This window comes from Hyperolius riggenbachi, chromosome 12 (genome assembly GCF_040937935.1).
Source record: "Hyperolius riggenbachi isolate aHypRig1 chromosome 12, aHypRig1.pri, whole genome shotgun sequence".
NCBI lineage: Eukaryota > Metazoa > Chordata > Amphibia > Anura > Hyperoliidae > Hyperolius > Hyperolius riggenbachi.
Window position 1 is genome coordinate 167,765,024 of NC_090657.1, and position 18,207 is coordinate 167,783,230.

General features: G+C 51.5%; 1 protein-coding gene across 1 annotated transcript; it reads right to left on the bottom strand.

Annotated features, from left to right (window-relative positions):
• Positions 1 to 6,282: 6,282 nt before the first annotated feature.
• Positions 6,283 to 8,085, bottom strand: LOC137541011 (general transcription factor II-I repeat domain-containing protein 2-like). The gene has a single exon (XM_068262162.1). The coding sequence runs from the start codon at positions 8,083 to 8,085 to the stop codon at positions 6,283 to 6,285; it is 1,803 nt and encodes a 600-aa protein (XP_068118263.1).
• Positions 8,086 to 18,207: the final 10,122 nt, after the last annotated feature.

Below are 18,207 nucleotides of genomic sequence, written 5' to 3' on the forward strand. Positions count from 1 at the left end.
TTGTCACAGCTGGGCGCCTCTCCAATCGCACGCACTCTTGCAGCCGGGAACATTCTCTGCATGCTCAATTTGTTAAGACGTGTAACTGCTTGTGCAGTATGCTCCCGTTGATGGTAGCACGATGGAGGAGGCATGCGGTCAGGAACAGCGCATGCACAGTAACCCGCAACCCAGCTGGATTGCGGACATCACAGCAGCTCAGCGGAGGGGACCAGGGGGACACGGAGGGAGCTGTCAGACTACAAGGGGCTGGAAGAAGCCCCAGTTAAGTATAAATTCACTTGCTCCCTTTGTCTCAGGTTTTTTTTCATTTCCAATAGGCTAGTAATACTCCCTGCAAATAAAAATATTCATAATACTGGTGGTTAAGTTCTGCTTTAAATGGAAATAAACCTACTTGGAATAAAGATCTTTCTTTTTTTTGTTCTTTTAACTTCACAAACAGAGAAGGGATACAAAGACATTTATAATGTTATCCTGGAGTTTTACAAGTGAAAACTTCTTTCAGATGCAGCATAACCTGGATTACTTTGTACTGGGAGTCTAATTCCTGCCTGACCCACTTACTAGTGAAAATCTTCATTTTGTCGGGAACATACAGTATATATATATTTCAGTGTTCTCTCTCGCAGGGAAATGAAAAATTTACTTCACACTTGAATTAAAAGGATTCAAGATTCAAACAGATGCTGAAATTTTCCATTGACTTAAATGTTGGCTGTTCCAGAGAGATTCCAGCCAATCAGAATGCAGCATTGTGTGGCCTCTCCGCTAATGACCTAATTTATTTACTACAAAGAAATGACTGTTTCCTCATGCCCAGAGCATGACGCCGTCTAGAGCAATGCAAATACATACGAGAAAAAATACAGTACATTTTATGTAGCAGAAGGCAATAGAGTACGTGTAATACAAGCATATGCCTGATTGTCAAATAAAAAGCCCAATTATTTATTTATAAAAAATGTATTACATGAATCTTAATAAGCAAAATAATATAAGTACGTTATTTCAAATAATAGAGAGTGCTCCATGAAAATTGTAAAAAAAAAAAAGTCAGAGATGTCTCAAAGTACTAGCGCTAGTAACCTTTAGGTAATTTTTTGTGCATAAATTATAAAATATATCAAGAGTAATCGTCTGGTTCACTGGCACATCCGCAGGTCATAGATGCAAACTCCAAACGTTCATTAATGCTGCACATAGGATCACTGGGTCTCCCCAACCACCTCTGGACCTCTTCCACTTCTCTAGACTAAGGACCAGGGCTAACAGAATAACAAAGGATCCCTCCCACCCCGGTAGGCGCTACTTCTCTAGTAAGGCTGCCGCTACAGAACCATCCCCACCAGAGCCTTCAGGCGCAAGAATCCCTTCTTTCCCAAGCTGTCCTTCTCCTGGACTCAAAACTCTTCCCCCCCCCCCCCCCAACCACCACCACCACCACCATATTCCTGTATGTCTTATATCCCTGCACCTATGCCCCACCATAATTCTCCTTTTCTGTAAATATGAGTTTGATGACCTGCACTACTGTATACCTTGGGGTTGATTCACTATAAAAAAAATAGCGTGTCTTATCAGAGTTAATGTGCCTTATCATAGTTAATGTGCCTTATCAAAGTTAGCGTGCCTTATCAGAGTAGCATAGCAAGCGCTACGAACGTATGCCTGCTAATTGGAAATGAGGAGAGCTCCACTCATCCTGCCTCGTGTGGGTCCAATCACTTTAAAGGACATTATCCCGGCGCTTTGATTGGCCCAATAGGCTGCCTGTTACTTGACAGAAAACTTGACAGTCAGTCTATTGGGCCAATCAAAGTGCCAGGATAATGTCCTTTTAAAGTGATTGGACCTGCAGGGGCTCAGGGCAGGACGAGTGGAATTCTCATCATTGCCAATTAGCAGGCATAAGTTCGTAGCACTTGATATGCTACTCTGATATGGCACACTAACTCTGATAAGGCACACTATTTGTTATAGTGAATCAACCCCCTTGTCTGTTAATGTTTCTGATAAGAAAAAATTCCTTCACCCTACGTGGTTGGTAGATATGCATCTCCTTCCTTCACCAGAGGCCTGGGAGCAGGAGGGTTCTGTACAGTATTCAGCCTGTTTCAAGCACTGAATTTTTCTGGACAGATATTTTGGATATTGCTCTTAGGATCTGTTCCAGCTTTGAAGCCACCAATCCGAGTGCAATCACTTTGGCCTTCACTTTCCATGTCTTCTGTAGGTCTTCCCTGATACTCCTCCAGCTCCTCATGCTCCATCTTCCTGAGGTTGCAGTCTCTATCACCAGCTCTGACTTCTGATCCTTGTCTCATCCTCATCTACAACCACATCTGATTGATTGGCCGTATCTGTCTGTCCGTCTGAATTTGGTAGTCCAGCAGGATCATAGCTGTTTTATTCTACAGGGAGTGCAGAATTATTAGGCAAATGAGTATTTTGACCACATCATCCTCTTTATGCATGTTGTCTTACTCCAAGCTGTATAGGCTCGAAAGCCTACTACCAATTAAGCATATTAGGTGATGTGCATCTCTGTAATGAGAAGGGGTGTGGTCTAATGACATCAACACCCTATATCAGGTGTGCATAATTATTAGGCAACTTCCTTTCCTTTGGCAAAATGGGTCAAAAGAAGGACTTGACAGGCTCAGAAAAGTCAAAAATAGTGAGATATCTTGCAGAGGGATGCAGCACTCTTAAAATTGCAAAGCTTCTGAAGCGTGATCATCGAACAATCAAGCGTTTCATTCAAAATAGTCAACAGGGTCTCAAGAAGCGTGTGGAAAAACCAAGACGCAAAATAACTGCCCATGAACTGAGAAAAGTCAATGGGCAGTTATTAAAGATGCCGCTTGCAACCAGTTTGGCCATATTTCAGAGCTGCAACATCACTGGAGTGCACAAAAGCACAAGGTGTGCAATACTCAGAGACATGGCCAAGGTAAGAAAGACTGAAAGACGACCACCACTGAACAAGACACACAAGCTGAAACATCAAGACTGGGCCAAGAAATATCTCAAGACTGATTTTTCTAAGGTTTTATGGACTGATGAAATGAGAGTGAGTCTTGATGGGCCAGATGGATGGGCCCGTGGCTGGATTGGTAAAGGACAGACAGCTCCAGTCCGACTCAGATGCCAGCAAGGTGGAGGTGGAGTACTGGTTTGGGCTGGTATCAACAAAGATGAGCTTGTGGGGCCTTTTCGGATTGAGGATGGAGTCAAGCTCAACTCCCAGTCTTACTGCTAGTTTCTGGAAGACACCTTCTTCAAGCAGTGGTACAGGAAGAAGTCTGCATCCTTCAAGAAAACATGATTTTCATGCAGGACAATGCTCCATCACATGTGTCCAAGTACTCCACAGCGTGGCTGGCAAGAAAGGGTATAAAAGAAGAAAAACTAATGACATGGTCTCCTTGTTCACCAGATCTGAACCCTATTGAGAACCTGTGGTCCATCATAAAATGTGAGATTTACAAGGAGGAACAACAGTACACCTCTCTGAACAGTGTCTGGGAGGCTGTGGCTGCTGCTGCACGCAATGTTGATGGTGAACCGATCAAAACACTGACAGAATCCATGGCAGGCTTTTGAGTGTCCTTGCAAATAAAGGTGGCTATATTGGTCACTGATTTGTTTTTGTTTTGTTTTTGAATGTCAGAAATGTATATTTGTGAATGTTGAGATGTTATATTGGTTTTACTGGTAAAAATAAATAATTGAAATGGGTATATATTTGTTTTTTGTTAAGTTGCCTAATAATTCTGCACAGTAATAGTCACCTGCACACACAGATATCCCCCTAAAATAGCTAAAGCTAAAAACAAACTAAAAACTACTTTCAAAAATATTCAGCTTTGATATTAATGAGTCTTTTGGGTTCATTGAGAACATGGTTGTTGTTCAATAATAACATTATTCCTCAAAAATACAACTTGCCTAATAATTCTGCACTCCCTGTATACTTTAAATTAATTGTGCTTTGAAATTCTTGTCTTTTAACTGTATAAAAGTTAGGGAAAGGATAAATGGATAAAGTAAAAACCTTACTTTTTATTGCAAAAACCTATAAAGCTGTGTCATTCCCCCCCCCCCCCCCCCCCTTACATAACGCAGTAAAATGGGCATTATTCCAATTACATTCACAATTACACCTGCTTTTCACATTACAGGCAATTTACATCTGCTAAGAGAATCCCTTGTGCCGGAGGACTTTTATCTCTTTCACCTTGCTTGGCCCTGCAAATAAATATGTGCCGGGAGGAATAAATGGCTGGCGGAGAGGTGCTGAAATGTGATAAGCGAGAGGGAAATATTTACAGACAAGCATTCCATTTAATCAGAGGGAAGATTTCATATCGCCGGCGTTCTCAAATAACTTCACAGAAAGAAGAAGCTGCTGTATACTCTGCACAGAACAGCCGGATAGGCAACCAAATCCCGCAGAGCAATGTACTTATAGTTACACTCCGGCCAGATAGTGTAATGTACACACAGTTACACTCCGGCCAGATAGGCAGCCGAATCCCGCAGAGTAATGTACTTACAGTTACACTCCGGCCAGATAGGCAGCGGAATCCCACAGAGGAATGTACTTACAGTTACACTCCGGCCAGATAGGCAGGCAGCCGGTCCCATAGAGTAATGTACTTACAGTTGCACTCCGGCCAGATAGGCAGCGGAATCCCACAGAGGAATGTACTTACAGTTACACTCCAGCCAGATAGGAAGCCTAATCCCCCAGAGTAATACAGTTACACTCCAGGCAGATAGGCAGTCAAATCCTGCAGAGTAATGTACTTACAGTTACACTACGGCCAGATAGGCAGCTGAATCCCGCAGAGTAATACAATTACACTTCTAGTCTAGGGCCACTTTTGGGGGCAGCCAGTTAACTTATCTGTATAGGGCACCCAATAACTCATTTATCGGCTTGTGTTTCTATGTTCTGGAGTTGTTGTAGCTGAAGAGAACTTCAGGAAGTTATTATTGGTGGACTACATTAGTTAGGATTAGGTGTTCTGGTGCTGGGGGCAGGGTAGGCAGAGAATACTTTTAGCTAATAGGGTCTGAAAGCTACAAGTTAGTGATAGGGGGCAGTTAGGATTAGGTCCTCAAACTTTTTATACCGGGGGCCAGGTCACGGTCACTCAGGCTGTTGGGGGGCCGGAACTATTATTTGTAGTGAAAATAAAACATCAAATACAACTACCTGTTTCTGGGTGGCAGGCAATGCAGCTGGTCTGGGTTTCTGGTTGGCAGGCAATGCAGCTGGCCTGGGTGTCTGGGTGGCAGATGAAGCAGCTGGTCTGGGTGGCAGGTGATGCAGCTGGTCTGGGTGGCAGGTGATGCAGCTGGTCTGGGTTTCTGGGTGACAGGTGATGCAGCTGGTCTGGGTGACAGGTGATGCAGCTGGTCTGGGTGGCAGGTGATGCAGCTGGTCTGGGTGGCAGGCGATGCAGCTGGCCTGGGTGGCAGGCGATGCAGCTGCCCTGGGTTTTTTGGTGGCAGGTAATGCAGCTGGCCTTGGTTTCTTGGTGGCAGGAAATGCAGCTGGCCTTGGTTTCTGGGTGGCAGGCGATGCAGCTGGTCTGGGTGGCAGGCGATGCAGCTGGTCTGGGTGGCAAGTGATGCAGCTGGTCTGGGTGGCAGGTGATGCAGCTGGTCTGGGTGGCAGGTGATGCAGCTGGTCTGGGTGGCAGGTGATGCAGCTGGCCTTGGTTTCTGGGTGGCAGGTGATGCAGCTGGTCTGGGTTTCTGGGTGGCAGGCAATGCAGCTGGTCTGGGTTTCTGGGTGGCAGGTGATGCAGCTGGTCTGGGTGGCAGGTGATGCAGCTGGTCTGGGTTTCTTGGTGGCAGGCAATGCAACTGGCCTTGGTTTCTGGGTGGCAGGTGATGCAGCTGGTCTGGGTGGCAGGTGATGCAGCTGGTCTGGGTGGCAGGTGATGCAGCTGGTCTGGGTGGCAGGTGATGCAGCTGGTCTGGGTGGCAGGTAATGCAGCTGGTCTGGGTGGCAGGTAATGCAGCTGGTCTGGGTTTTTGGGTGGCAGGTGATGCAGCTGGCCTTGGTTTCTGGGTGGCAGGTGATGCAGCTGGTCTGGGTGGCAGGTGATGCAGCTGGTCTGGGTGGCAGGCAATGCAGCTGGTCTGGGTTTCTGGGTGGAAAGTGATGCAGCTGGCCTGGGTTTCTGTGTATTGGGTGATTGGTGATGCTACTGATAATGTGAGAAACACTAACTATTTCCATGCACTCTGCACATTTTTATTTCAATGGGAAGTGTGGGCCTGCTTTTGGCTGATGAGATAGTCAATGTCCGGTTCCATGTTTGTCACTGCCATCCGTAACAAGTGATGCAAGTGCGCATCAGTTATTCTGGATCTGGTTGGGGATTTCAGGTGTTTCATTCGGGAAAAAGTCTGTTCACAGACATAGGTGCTTCCAAAGATGGTTGCCATTTTGAGGGCATGTTTTCTGAGATTAGGATATGTCTCAGAGGCGAGAGAAGCATAGAAATTAGTAAGCTTGCTTGACTTGAATGAGTCTTTCAGAGAGTCACAATTCTGTAATTCAGCCAGTTCCATTTGATAAATTGGATCCACAATCTCAATGTCAACAGAAAATGGGTTCCGGAAAAGCTGTATGTCCTGTTCATGGAGATGAAGCTCTTTAAATCTTATTTGAAACTCCCTTTTCAGCATTTCCAGTGCATCCACACATTTTTGGTTTGGGAATGCCACTTCTGGTTTTTCAGCCAACAGCTTTTGAGTAATTGGGAGATGGCAAAAGTTTTCCTCCTTTACGTGTTTAATGAGGAGTTCTAATTTTACTTCAAACGCTTTCACATGAGAGTACATGTCACAGACGAGCTTTCCATTTCCTTGAAGTTGCAGATTTAAAACATTGAGTTGCTCTGTGACATCTGTCAGAAAGGCAAGGTGCCATTTCCATTCTGCATCCTGAAGCTCCGGTATTTCTTTGTTTTTTGAAAGCAGAAATGCAGATACCTCTGGAAGTAAATCATAAAATCGTTTTAAAACTTTCCCTCGACTCAGCCAACGGACTTCTGTGTGGTACAGTATATCTTCATGGCAAGCATTCAGCTCAGACAGCAGTTCTTGAAATTGCCTGTGGTTTAGTGCGTGAGCCCTAATAAAGTTCACGCAAGAGACCACAACTTTCATGACAGAGTCCCATTTCAGTGATTTACAACACAGCGCTTGTTGATGGATGAGGCAGTGTATGGCTATAGGACGCGAATATCGGTGTTTGTCCATCTCTTGGTTAATGCGTGCTACTACTCCTTTCACAGATCCCACCATACTAGGAGCACCGTCAGTTGTCACGCTGGCTAGTTTACCCCAGTCCAGCTCCAAATCAGTAACAGTTTGGCAAACTTTTTCATAGATATCCTCTCCTGTTGTAGTTCCTTTGATACTTTGCAGGGCAGCAAGCTCCTCTGTGACTTCGAATTGTGAATTGGTTCCACGAATGAAAATGAGAAGTTGCGCAGAATCACGGACGTCTGTGCTTTCGTCAAGTGCCAACGAAAAATAGCACAGATTTTTTGATGATTTTTGCAAATGTTGATGCAAATTATCCCCCATTTCCTCAATTCTACGGGTAATTGTTGGTGCTGAAAGACTCACTGTGTTAAACAAATCAGTCTTCTCTGGACACACCTCTTTGGCAACAGAAAGAAGGCATTCTTTTACAAATTCTCCCTCTGTAAATGGTTTGCCAGTGCGCGCGATCAGCTTGGCTACATGAAAACTCGCTCGCAGTGATGAAATATTTAACTGCTTCTGCTTCACAAAAGTATTTTGTTGAGTTGACAGTAAATTTTTCAGTTTTAATATTTTGTCTTTTCTCACTTGTCCAACCAAACAATCATATTTGTCTTTATGTCGTGTTTCGTAGTGTCGGCGCAAATTGTAGTCTTTGAATACAGCTACTGACTCCTGACATAGCAGACAAACGGCTCTCTCCTTGCACTGTATAAAAAAGTAATCATAGGTCCACTGCTCTTTAAATATTCTGCACTCAGAGTCAATTTTTCTTTTTTTGGACATGACTACCTTTGGAAGGGTACTTGTAGCTGTGGCCTTGTACTGGCTGGTGGTAGTTGCTGCCTGGTACTGGCTGGTGGGAGTTGCTGGCCTGGAACTAGCTTATGGGAGCTTCTGCTGATCTGGTACTGGCTGGAGGTGCTGCTGGCCTGGTACTGGCTGGTGTGAGCAGCTGCTGGTCTGGTACTGGCTAAAAGTGCTGCTGGCCTTGTACTGGCTTAAAGGAGCTTCTGTTGATCTGGTACTGGCTGGAAGTGCTGCTGGCCTGGTACTGGCTGGAAGTGCTGCTGGCCGGAAGTGCTGCTGGCCTGGTACTGGCTAAAAGTGCTGCTGGCCTGGTACTGGCTTAAAGGAGCTTCTGTTGGTCGGGTACTGGCTGGAAGTGCTGCGGGCCTGGTACTGGCTGGCGTGAGCAGCTGCTGGTCTGGTACTGGCTGGAAGTGCTGCTGGTCTGGTACTGGCTGGAAGTGCTGCTGGTCTGGTACTGGCTGGAAGTGCTGCTGGCCTGGTACTGGCTAGTAGTGCTGCTGGCCTGGTACTGGCTAGTAGTGCTGCTGGCCTGGTACTGGCTGGAAGTGCTGCTGGTCTGGTACTGGCTAGTAGTGCTGCTGGCCTGGTACTGGCTGGCGTGAGCAGCTGCTGGTCTGGTATTGGCTGGAAGTGCTGCTGGCCTGGTACTGGCTGGAAGTGCTGCTGGCCTGGTACTGGCTGGAAGTGCTGCTGGCCTGGTACTGGCTGGAAGTGCTGCTGGCCTGGTACTGGCTTAAAGGAGCTTCTGTTGGTCGGGTACTGGCTGGAAGTGCTGCTGGCCTGGTACTGGCTGGCGTGAGCAGCTGCTGGTGTGGTACTGGCTGTAAGTGCTGCTGGCCTGGTACTGGCTGTAAGTGCTGCTGGCCTGGTACTGGCTTAAAGGAGCTTCTGTTGGTCGGGTACTGGCTGGAAGTGCTGCTGGCCTGGTACTGGCTGGCGTGAGCAGCTGCTGGTGTGGTACTGGCTGTAAGTGCTGCTGGCCTGGTACTGGCTGTAAGTGCTGCTGGCCTGGTACTGGCTTAAAGGAGCTTCTGTTGGTCGGGTACTGGCTGGAAGTGCTGCTGGCCTGGTACTGGCTGGCGTGAGCAGCTGCTGGCCTGGTACTGGCTGGAAGTGCTGCTGGCCTGGTACTGGCTTAAAGGAGCTTCTGTTGGTCGGGTACTGGCTGGAAGTGCTGCTGGCCTGGTACTGGCTGGCGTGAGCAGCTGCTGGTGTGGTACTGGCTGTAAGTGCTGCTGGCCTGGTACTGGCTGTAAGTGCTGCTGGCCTGGTACTGGCTAAAAGTGCTGCTGGCCTGGTACTGGCTTAAAGGAGCTTCTGTTGGTCGGGTACTGGCTGGAAGTGCTGCTGGCCTGGTACTGGCTGGCGTGAGCAGCTGCTGGCCTGGTACTGGCTGGAAGTGCTGCTGGCCTGGTACTGGCTTAAAGGAGCTTCTGTTGGTCGGGTACTGGCTGGAAGTGCTGCTGGCCTGGTACTGGCTGGCGTGAGCAGCTGCTGGTGTGGTACTGGCTGTAAGTGCTGCTGGCCTGGTACTGGCTGTAAGTGCTGCTGGCCTGGTACTGGCTAAAAGTGCTGCTGGCCTGGTACTGGCTTAAAGGAGCTTCTGCTGGCCTGGTACTGGCTGGAAGTGCTGCTGGCCTGGTACTGGCTGGAAGTGCTGCTGGCCTGGTACTGGCTGGAAGTGCTGCTGGCCTGGTACTGGCTTAAAGGAGCTTCTGTTGGTCGGGTACTGGCTGGAAGTGCTGCTGGCCTGGTACTGGCTGGCGTGAGCAGCTGCTGGTGTGGTACTGGCTGTAAGTGCTGCTGGCCTGGTACTGGCTGGAAGTGCTGCTGGCCTGGTACTGGCTGGCGTGAGCAGCTGCTGGTGTGGTACTGGCTGTAAGTGCTGCTGGCCTGGTACTGGCTGTAAGTGCTGCTGGCCTGGTACTGGCTAAAAGTGCTGCTGGCCTGGTACTGGCTTAAAGGAGCTTCTGTTGGTCGGGTACTGGCTGGAAGTGCTGCTGGCCTGGTACTGGCTGGCGTGAGCAGCTGCTGGTCTGGTACTGGCTGGAAGTGCTGCTGGTCTGGTACTGGCTGTAAGTGCTGCTGGTCTGGTACTGGCTGGAAGTGCTGCTGGCCTGGTACTGGCTGTAAGTGCTGCTGGTCTGGTACTGGCTGTAAGTGCTGCTGGCCTGATACTGGCTAGTAGTGCTGCTGGCCTGGTACTGCCTGGCGTGAGCAGCTGCTGGCGTGGTACTGGCTGGAAGTGCTGCTGGCCTGGTACTGGCTGGAAGTGCTGCTGGTCTGGTACTGGCTAGTAGTGCTGCTGGCCTGGTACTGGCTAGTAGTGCTGCTGGCCTGGTACTGGCTGGAAGTGCTGCTGGTCTGGTACTGGCTAGTAGTGCTGCTGGCCTGGTACTAGCTGGCGTGAGCAGCTGCTGGTCTGGTATTGGCTGGAAGTGCTGCTGGCCTGGTACTGGCTGGAAGTGCTGCTGGCCTGGTACTGGCTGGAAGTGCTGCTGGCCTGGTACTGGCTGGAAGTGCTGCTGGCCTGGTACTGGCTGGAAGTGCTGCTGGCCTGGTACTGGCTGGAAGTGCTGCTGGTCTGGTACTGGCTAGTAGTGCTGCTGGCCTGGTACTGGCTAGCGTGAGCAGCTGCTGGTCTGGTATTGGCTGGAAGTGCTGCTGGCCTGGTACTGGCTAGTAGTGCTGCTGGCCTGGTACTGGCTGGAAGTGCTGCTGGTCTGGTACTGGCTAGTAGTGCTGCTGGCCTGGTACTGGCTTAAAGGAGCTTCTGTTTGTCGGGTACTGGCTGGAAGTGCTGCTGGCCTGGTACTGGCTGGCGTGAGCAGCTGCTGGTGTGGTACTGGCTGTAAGTGCTGCTGGCCTGGTACTGGCTGTAAGTGCTGCTGGCCTGGTACTGGCTAAAAGTGCTGCTGGCCTGGTACTGGCTTAAAGGAGCTTCTGTTGGTCGGGTACTGGCTGGAAGTGCTGCTGGCCTGGTACTGGCTGGCGTGAGCAGCTGCTGGCCTGGTACTGGCTGGAAGTGCTGCTGGCCTGGTACTGGCTTAAAGGAGCTTCTGTTGGTCGGGTACTGGCTGGAAGTGCTGCTGGCCTGGTACTGGCTGGCGTGAGCAGCTGCTGGTGTGGTACTGGCTGTAAGTGCTGCTGGCCTGGTACTGGCTGTAAGTGCTGCTGGCCTGGTACTGGCTAAAAGTGCTGCTGGCCTGGTACTGGCTTAAAGGAGCTTCTGTTGGTCGGGTACTAGCTGGAAGTGCTGCTGGCCTGGTACTGGCTGGCGTGAGCAGCTGCTGGTCTGGTACTGGCTAAAAGTGCTGCTGGCCTTGTACTGGCTTAAAGGAGCTTCTGTTGGTCTGGTACTGGCTGGAACTGCTGCTGGCCTGGTACTGGCTAAAAGTGCTGCTGGCCTGGTACTGGCTTAAAGGAGCTTCTGTTGGTCGGGTACTGGCTGAAAGTGCTGCGGGCCTGGTACTGGCTGGCGTGAGCAGCTGCTGGTCTGGTACTGGCTGGAAGTGCTGCTGGTCTGGTACTGGCTGGAAGTGCTGCTGGTCTGGTACTGGCTGGAAGTGCTGCTGGCCTGGTACTGGCTAGTAGTGCTGCTGGCCTGGTACTGGCTAGTAGTGCTGCTGGCCTGGTACTGGCTGGAAGTGCTGCTGGTCTGGTACTGGCTAGTAGTGCTGCTGGCCTGGTACTGGCTGGCGTGAGCAGCTGCTGGTCTGGTATTGGCTGGAAGTGCTGCTGGCCTGGTACTGGCTGGAAGTGCTGCTGGCCTGGTACTGGCTGGAAGTGCTGCTGGCCTGGTACTGGCTGGAAGTGCTGCTGGCCTGGTACTGGCTTAAAGGAGCTTCTGTTGGTCGGGTACTGGCTGGAAGTGCTGCTGGCCTGGTACTGGCTGGCGTGAGCAGCTGCTGGTGTGGTACTGGCTGTAAGTGCTGCTGGCCTGGTACTGGCTGGAAGTGCTGCTGGCCTGGTACTGGCTGGCGTGAGCAGCTGCTGGTGTGGTACTGGCTGTAAGTGCTGCTGGCCTGGTACTGGCTGTAAGTGCTGCTGGCCTGGTACTGGCTAAAAGTGCTGCTGGCCTGGTACTGGCTTAAAGGAGCTTCTGTTGGTCGGGTACTGGCTGGAAGTGCTGCTGGCCTGGTACTGGCTGGCGTGAGCAGCTGCTGGTCTGGTACTGGCTGGAAGTGCTGCTGGTCTGGTACTGGCTGTAAGTGCTGCTGGTCTGGTACTGGCTGGAAGTGCTGCTGGCCTGGTACTGGCTGTAAGTGCTGCTGGTCTGGTACTGGCTGTAAGTGCTGCTGGCCTGATACTGGCTAGTAGTGCTGCTGGCCTGGTACTGCCTGGCGTGAGCAGCTGCTGGCGTGGTACTGGCTGGAAGTGCTGCTGGCCTGGTACTGGCTGGAAGTGCTGCTGGTCTGGTACTGGCTAGTAGTGCTGCTGGCCTGGTACTGGCTAGTAGTGCTGCTGGCCTGGTACTGGCTGGAAGTGCTGCTGGTCTGGTACTGGCTAGTAGTGCTGCTGGCCTGGTACTAGCTGGCGTGAGCAGCTGCTGGTCTGGTATTGGCTGGAAGTGCTGCTGGCCTGGTACTGGCTGGAAGTGCTGCTGGCCTGGTACTGGCTGGAAGTGCTGCTGGCCTGGTACTGGCTGGAAGTGCTGCTGGCCTGGTACTGGCTGGAAGTGCTGCTGGCCTGGTACTGGCTGGAAGTGCTGCTGGTCTGGTACTGGCTAGTAGTGCTGCTGGCCTGGTACTGGCTAGCGTGAGCAGCTGCTGGTCTGGTATTGGCTGGAAGTGCTGCTGGCCTGGTACTGGCTAGTAGTGCTGCTGGCCTGGTACTGGCTGGAAGTGCTGCTGGTCTGGTACTGGCTAGTAGTGCTGCTGGCCTGGTACTGGCTGGCGTGAGCAGCTGCTGGTCTGGTATTGGCTGGAAGTGCTGCTGGCCTGGTACTGGCTGGAAGTGCTGCTGGCCTGGTACTGGCTGGAAGTGCTGCTGGCCTGGTACTGGCTTAAAGGAGCTTCTGTTGGTCGGGTACTGGCTGGAAGTGCTGCTGGCCTGGTACTGGCTGGCGTGAGCAGCTGCTGGTCTGGTACTGGCTGGAAGTGCTGCTGGCCTGGTACTGGCTGGAAGTGCTGCTGGTCTGGTACTGGCTAGTAGTGCTGCTGGCCTGGTACTGCCTGGCGTGAACAGCTGCTGGTGTGGTACTGGCTGGAAGTGCTGCTGGCCTGGTACTGGCTAGTAGTGCTGCTGGCCTGGTACTGGCTAGTAGTGCTGCTGGCCTGGTACTGGCTGGCGTGAGCAGCTGCTGGTCTGGTATTGGCTGGAAGTGCTGCTGGCCTGGTACTGGCTGGAAGTGCTGCTGGCCTGGTACTGGCTAAAAGTGCTGCTGGCCTGGTACTGGCTAAAAATGCTGCTGGCCTGGTACTGGATGTAAGTGCTGCTGGCCCAGATTTTGCTGCTGGTTTGCTGGTAACCGGGCACCTGGGCTGCCAAGAGCTACTGCTGGCCTGGCAGGCTTGCTGTACTGCAGCTGGACCTGCTGGTGTAGTGGAGGCCTCTGTAGTTGCAAGCTACCAGGGCTCAGTAATTGTAAAGCTGGCAGACACTAAAAAAAGACTATGGTACTGGTACAACAGATACTGTTCCGAGGTATTCTTGCGAGAGGAGGAGAACACACATTCACTGCTCGTTTATCAGTGCTACGCTCTGAATAGCGCGAGCACGTCACATCCTCGCGCCCCTTTGGCGCACGTCACCACCCCTTTGCCGCACGTCACCTCCCCAAGCCCAGCGCGGAGGACGCTGAAGAGCTCCCCTCATTGTGCGCATGATCGCCTGCTTGACGCACGTCGCCGCCCCTTTGGCACACGTCACCTCCCCGAGCCCAGCGCGGAGGACACTGAAGAGCTCCCCTCATTGTGCGCATGATCGCCCGCTCGGCACACTTCACCGCCCCTTTGGTCACAGCCCAGCGCGGTTACCATGGTTACCCGAAGTCACACTGCATGCATGCAGAGGCGGGGACTGGATTTTCTGAACTGGGCCAGCGGCGGTTTGATGTGGCAGTGGTGTAGAACTCGGCCAGCGGCGGCCTGATGGGGGAATGACTGGCGGGCCGGTAAGCAGGAGAAGGCGGGCCGGATGTGGCCCGCGGGCCGTAGTTTGAGGACCCGTGCTCTTGACCTTATATTCCCTAAATCCACCACAATTACAGACCTTGACATCGCACCCTTCCCACCCTCAGACCCAGTGGCGTAGCTAGGGTGTTTGACACCTGGTGCAGATAATTTACTGACCCCCCCCCCCCCCCAAAAAAAGTGAAGCGCGAAGCAGCAAAAAAATGGGTGTGGACATGACATCATATGGGTGGGGGTAACTGTAATGTAACTGTAAGGCAGTGGGCTAATGTAGGTAGCCAGAATAGTTGCCCCCAGCATAGGTTAGATAGGTAGGTGCCCCCAGTATACGTTAGTTAGGTAGGTGCCTCCAATATAGGTAGCCAGTATAGTTGCCACCAGTATAGCCTAGCTAGGTAGGTGCCCCCAATACAGGTTAAATAGGTAGGTGCCCCAGTATAGATTACATAGGTAGCTGCCCCCAGTATAGGTTAGATAGGTAGGTGCCTTCAGTATAGGTTAGATAGGGTAGCTGCCCCCCAGTATAGGTTAGATTAGGTAGGTGCCCCCAGTATAGGTTAGGTAGCTGCCCCCAGTATAGGTTAGATAGGTAGCTGCCCCCCAGTATAGGTAGATAGGTAGCTGCCACCCAGTATAGGTTAAATTAGGTAGGTGCCCCCCATTATAGGTTAGATGGGTAGCTGCCCCCCAGTATAGGTTAGATAGGTAGGTGCCCCCCAGTATAGGTTAGATTAGGTAGCTGCCCCCCAGTATAGGTTAGATAGGTAGCTGCCCCCCAGTATAGGTTAGATTAGGTAGATGCCCCCCAGTATAGGTTAGATTAGGTAGGTGCCCCCCAGTATAGGTTAGATTAGGTAGGTGCCCCCAGCTATAGGTTAGATAGGTAGTTGCCCCCCAATATAGGTTAGATAGGTAGCTGCCCCCCAGTATCGGTTAGATAGGTAGCTGCCCCCCAGTATAGGTTAGAATAGGTAGGTGCCCCCAGTATAGGTTAGATAGGTAGCTGCCCCCCAGTATAGGTTAGATTAGGTAGGTGCCCCTCCAGTATAGGTTAGATTAGGTAGGTGCCCCCCAGTATTAGGTAGGTAGGTGCCCCCCCATAATGGAGGGGGGAGCCGCGGGGAGGGCAGCCCGACCTCTCCCTCCCTTCCTCACCCCGAGCCGCCCTCCATGCTCCCCCTTCCGAGTGCAGAGTGAGCACAAAGCCGCAGGGAAGCGCTGTACTAAACTACTCACCTCCCTGGTTCCAATCGCTGCACTCGCCACCAGTCTCCTACCGCTCTGCATAGATGCTGATACACACGCTGCTTCCTGTTTAGTTGGAAGCAGCGTGTGTAACCCTATACAGAGAGGAAAAGATCAGCGGCGAGTGCGGCGATTGGAAGCAGGGAGGTGAGTAGTTTAGTACAGCGCTTCCCTGCGGCTCCGTGCTCACTCTGCACTCGGAAGGGGAAGCATGGAGGGCGGCCCGGGGTGAGGAAGGGAGGGAGAGGTCGGGCTGCCCTCCCCGCGGCTCCCCCTCCATTACAGCGCACCCCCTCTAGGGCGGCTGGGAGCACCCCACCTGGTGCGGGTCGCACCCCCCGCACACCCGTCACGACGCTACTGCTCAGACCATCACCTTATTACCTTCAACCTTCTCACGGAAGGCAGCTCCAAACCACCCGCCCACTCACCTGGTCGATGGCAGTGAGACCTATGCAAGCTCAACCCTAGCATCCTTGCTGACCCCCTACATGCCCTCTCCTCCACTCTCCCCACCATGACCTGTCCTAATCTTGCTGCAGCTCAGTATCTCCAAACTCTCTCATCAGCCCTAGAGGAAGCTGCTCCCCCAATATTCCACCACAACCACCCCCCTAATCCCCAGCCCTGCCGCACTGCCCATATTCGCAACCTCCAGAGAGTACCACGCCACTGAACAGCAATGGGGGAAAAGTCGACTTAACCAGGATTTCATATGGTACAAGACTAACCTACTGCAGTTCCACACTACCCTAGCTGATGCAAAGCAGGAATACTTTACCAAGCTCATCGGAGCACAAGCTTCCAACCCCCGGCATCTTTTTGCCACTTTCAACTCCCTGCTTAAACCCACCCCCACACCCTCCATTTCCTCCCTCTCTACCACAGAGTTAGCCACCCACTTCACCAACAAAATTGTCTCCATCCGTCAGGAAATATCCACTCTTCAATCTTCACCTCCCACCCCCTCCCATCCAGCTCCTTCTCCACCCTATCCTCACCTCACCTCCTTCACTCCTACTACCATTGAGGAAGTCAACCACGTACTGCAGACTTCCCATACCACTACCTCTCCCCTTGACCCCATCCCTTCTGATTTACTCCAGCCTCACTTCATAGATTTGGCCCCAGTCTTTACTACCCTGTTTAACCTCTCCCTATCCACAGGCACTTTCCCCTCAGACTTCAAGCAGGCCACTGTACTATTCTTGCTCAAGAAACCCTCCTTCGACCCCTTCCTATTCTCCAACTACTGCCCTATCTCCCTCCTCCCCTTTGCCTCAAAACTCCTTGAGCATCTGGTTCACAAACGCCTGACCCAGTACCTCAATGCCAACTCACTGCTAGACCCACTGCAATCTGGATTTCGGCCTGCCCACTCAACCGAAACAGCTCTCACCAAAGTGGTCAATGACCTTGCCTTAGCTAAAGCTGAGGGTAAATACTCCATTCTCCTCCTCCTTGACCTTTTAGCAGCTTTTTGACACAGTAGACCATCCCCTACTCCTCCAGTCCCTCCAGTCCATGGGCATTCATGACCTTGCCCTGGCCTGGGCATCCTACCTCTCCAACTGCTCCTTCACAACCTCCTTCAATGAGTCCTCATCCACCCCTAGCCACCTCTCTGTGGGAGTCCCCCAAGGCTCAGTCCTTGGCCCACTACTGTTCTCCCTATACACATCCTCCATTGGCAAGGTTATCTCCTCCATGGGTTTTAACTATCATCTGTATGCAGATGACACCCAGATCTACCTCCACATATCCACCACTACCATGGACAAGGTCTCCTCCTGCCTAGCAGCCATCTCCTCCTGCATGTCTGCTAGGTTCCTGAAACTAAATCTAGACAAAACGGAATGTATGATCTTCCCACTCCAGCCATCCTTGAACCTGCCAGATGTGCATGTCACTGCTAACAACACTACCATTCGCCCTACCTCTCAAGCCCACTGTCTGGGTGTCACCCTGGACTACTCACTCTCCTTCACTCTCCACATCCAAAACCTCACAAAGTCCTGCAACTTCCACCTCCATAACATCTGCAAGATCCGCCCTTTTCTTGACCTCTGCCTCCACCACCAAACTCCTCATCCATGCCCTCATAATTTCCCGCCTTGACTACTGCAATGCCCTTCCGTCTGGTCTCCCTATGACCTGAATAGCCCAGCTGTAGTCCATCGTGAATGCGGCACCAGAATTATCCACTCCTCCCATTGCTCCACCATGGCGGCTCTCCTCTGTGAATCCCTCCACTGGCTTCCTATCCAGTCCAGAATCAGATTCAAGATACTGTGTCTAACCTACAAATCCGTCCACAAAACCTGTCCAACCTACTTTTCCGATCTTACTCAGAGGTACACACCTAGCTGCTCACTCCGCTCCTCTAATGAACTTCGCCTGACCACCCCCCGCATCATCCAGTCCCATGCTCGCCTCCAGGACTTCTCAAGAACTGCTCCAACACTATGGAACTTCCTACCTCAACCCATTAGGGCAGCCCCCTCCTTCAACATCTTCAAGAAGGCCTTCAAAACTTACATTTTCACTCTAGCCTACCACCCCTCACAAATGCTCTAAACCCACAGCTGATCTCTGTTCCCCAACTTTCGTGTCCCTACCTCTCCCTCTAGATAGTACGCCTTCGGGCAGGGTCCTTCTTTTGTGTCCTACCTGATCATGCACCTCCATTACTGTGCACCCATGTTATGCATTTGAG

Bases quoted from the DNA above. Each gene is read 5' to 3' on its own strand.
- LOC137541011 (XM_068262162.1), bottom strand. From the start codon at position 8,085: ATGTCCAAAAAAAGAAAAATTGACTCTGAGTGCAGAATATTTAAAGAG.